This window comes from Eucalyptus grandis, chromosome 3 (assembly GCF_016545825.1).
Source record: "Eucalyptus grandis isolate ANBG69807.140 chromosome 3, ASM1654582v1, whole genome shotgun sequence".
NCBI lineage: Eukaryota > Viridiplantae > Streptophyta > Magnoliopsida > Myrtales > Myrtaceae > Eucalyptus > Eucalyptus grandis.
In genome coordinates this window covers 38174615-38176555 of record NC_052614.1, presented here as the reverse complement: position 1 = coordinate 38176555, position 1941 = coordinate 38174615, and the positions used below count along the sequence as shown (strand labels likewise).

Sequence of the window (1941 nt, the reverse complement as noted above, 5' to 3'; positions counted from 1 at the left end):
AGAAAATATATATGGTGCTTAGCTCCAATAATAAGAATATGATCCAATGTGTTTGAAGCATTGTGAGGTTAAATTTGTCCTTCGTTTTGGCTGGGGATTAAGTTTATAATTATATTATATATGAAGGCATTATATCAAATAGAGAAACTTGATAGATTCTTCACATTGGCGTTAGTGTTACGTGGCATCTGCTTAATCCTTCAAAACGTCAGCATTGACTTCTTGTTTAGCCATCATTGATGAGCCTATGACCCAAAAAATTGCAAATTTCTCCTCTCTTTAATCTATATAAACTACAAAATCTTGCGATTCAAAAGCACAAAGGAAACACATCTTTCTCTAGAAAGAAACTTAAAAGGACAAACTTTCAAATCTCTCAATTTCCAACAAAACGTGGCCATGAAAGTTGAGGCCGTCTCCGCAGAAAGCATCAAGCCTTCCTCTCCGACTCCATCTCACCACAGGGAGTTCAAGTTCTGCCTCCTTGACCAGCTGGCTCCTCCGTTTTACGTTCCAGCCATCCTGTTCTACTCAGCTCCCGATGACAAGGCAGCGCTGGACTCTGCCTCGGTGACAGGAAACTTGAAAACTTCGCTCTCGCAGGCACTTTCCTCTTCTACCCTCTAGGTGGAAGGGTGAAAGGCAATGCTGCCATCGATTGCAGCGATGATGGCGCGCTTTATTTGGAGGCGAAAGCTCACTTCGAGTTGTCTGAAGTCCTGTCAAACCCTGACATCAATCAGCTGCAGAAATTCCTTCCATTCTCTCCATACAGAGTCATTCCCAACATTGAGGAACAAGTCATTGTAGGGGTCCAATTTACTTTCTTCAACTGTGGTGGTATCGCGATCGGCATTTGTATCTCTCACAAGATTGCCGACGGTGCATCAGTCTCAGCTTTCCTCGCTGCATGGTCTGAAATTGCCATAAATGGTGTCGACGGCAAAGCCAACCTCAAGACTCCCTTCTTGAAAGCATCTGAGATATTCCCACCAAAGGACATAAACTTCAAAATGCCATCTGGGGTCATCAGCAGAGAGAAGATTTTGACCAAGATGTTTCGTTTCGATGGCGAGAGCTTGGGCCGTCTCAGGGCCAGGTTTGGCAGTACTGCCCCTACACGCGTTGAGGCCGTGACTGCCCTCATCTGGAAATCTGCCGTGGAGGCTGCGAGGAAGAGGTCAGACTGGACCAAGAAGTATCCCCCATCATCAGCAGTGACACATGTGGTGAACATCAGAAGCAGGATAAGGTCCCAACCATTGCCTGAGAATGCCTTGGGCAATCTGTGGCAGTCCATTGTGGCACCACTCATGGAACCAAACAAGGAAGCTGAATTGCAGGACTTTGCAGGAATTATCAGGAAATCAATAAGTTCAATTGACAGTGAATATTTGAGTGCGCTTCGAGGCGAGAATGGATTGGCCAAGGCCTGCGAGAACCTCACGGCAGCACGGAGGCTGGCGGCAGCGTCTGCAGGAGAGATCGAGCTCTACAGGTTCAGCAGCTGGGCGAGGTTCCCGTTCTACGAGGCAGATTTTGGCTGGGAAGGCCTGCTTGGGTGTGCACCACCAGTGTTCCCATGAAAAATGTGGTCATTTTGATGGGAACTAAATGTGGGGATGGGATCGAAGCATGGATCACCCTGGCCGAACATGACATGATCGAGTTCGAGCGCAATGATGAGTTGCTGCAGTTCATTGCGGAGAGCCCTTGACTAGACGCACAACACCACAATGAAAGTGATCATTTGTTGTTTGTTTGCTTGATTCAGGGTCTCATATGTTCGTCCCCTTAGTTAGATGTCGTAAACTGGTTTAATGGTTGGTGTATTATCACACGTGTGATTCAAACCTAACGTGCATTGATTTTGATATCCATTTGCTTTGATTTTGCAATTATATCTATGGGCAATTCACTTTGGAAAACGTTGTTAAAATG

General features: G+C 46.0%; 1 protein-coding gene across 1 annotated transcript; it reads left to right on the top strand.

Annotated features, from left to right (window-relative positions):
* Positions 1-399: 399 nt before the first annotated feature.
* LOC104439649 (stemmadenine O-acetyltransferase) lies at positions 400-1586 on the top strand. The gene is made up of 2 exons (XM_039309590.1): positions 400-603; positions 744-1586. The coding sequence occupies exons 1-2, from the start codon at positions 400-402 to the stop codon at positions 1584-1586; spliced, it is 1047 nt and encodes a 348-aa protein (XP_039165524.1).
* Positions 1587-1941: the final 355 nt, after the last annotated feature.

Excerpts from the sequence above, each read along its gene's own strand:
- LOC104439649 (XM_039309590.1), top strand. The coding sequence starts at position 400 with ATGAAAGTTGAGGCCGTCTCCGCAGAAAGCATCAAGCCTTCCTCTCCG. Across the intron at positions 604-743 it reads TGAAAACTTCGCTCTCGCAG|CTGCAGAAATTCCTTCCATT; the intron begins GCACTTTCCTCT and ends GACATCAATCAG.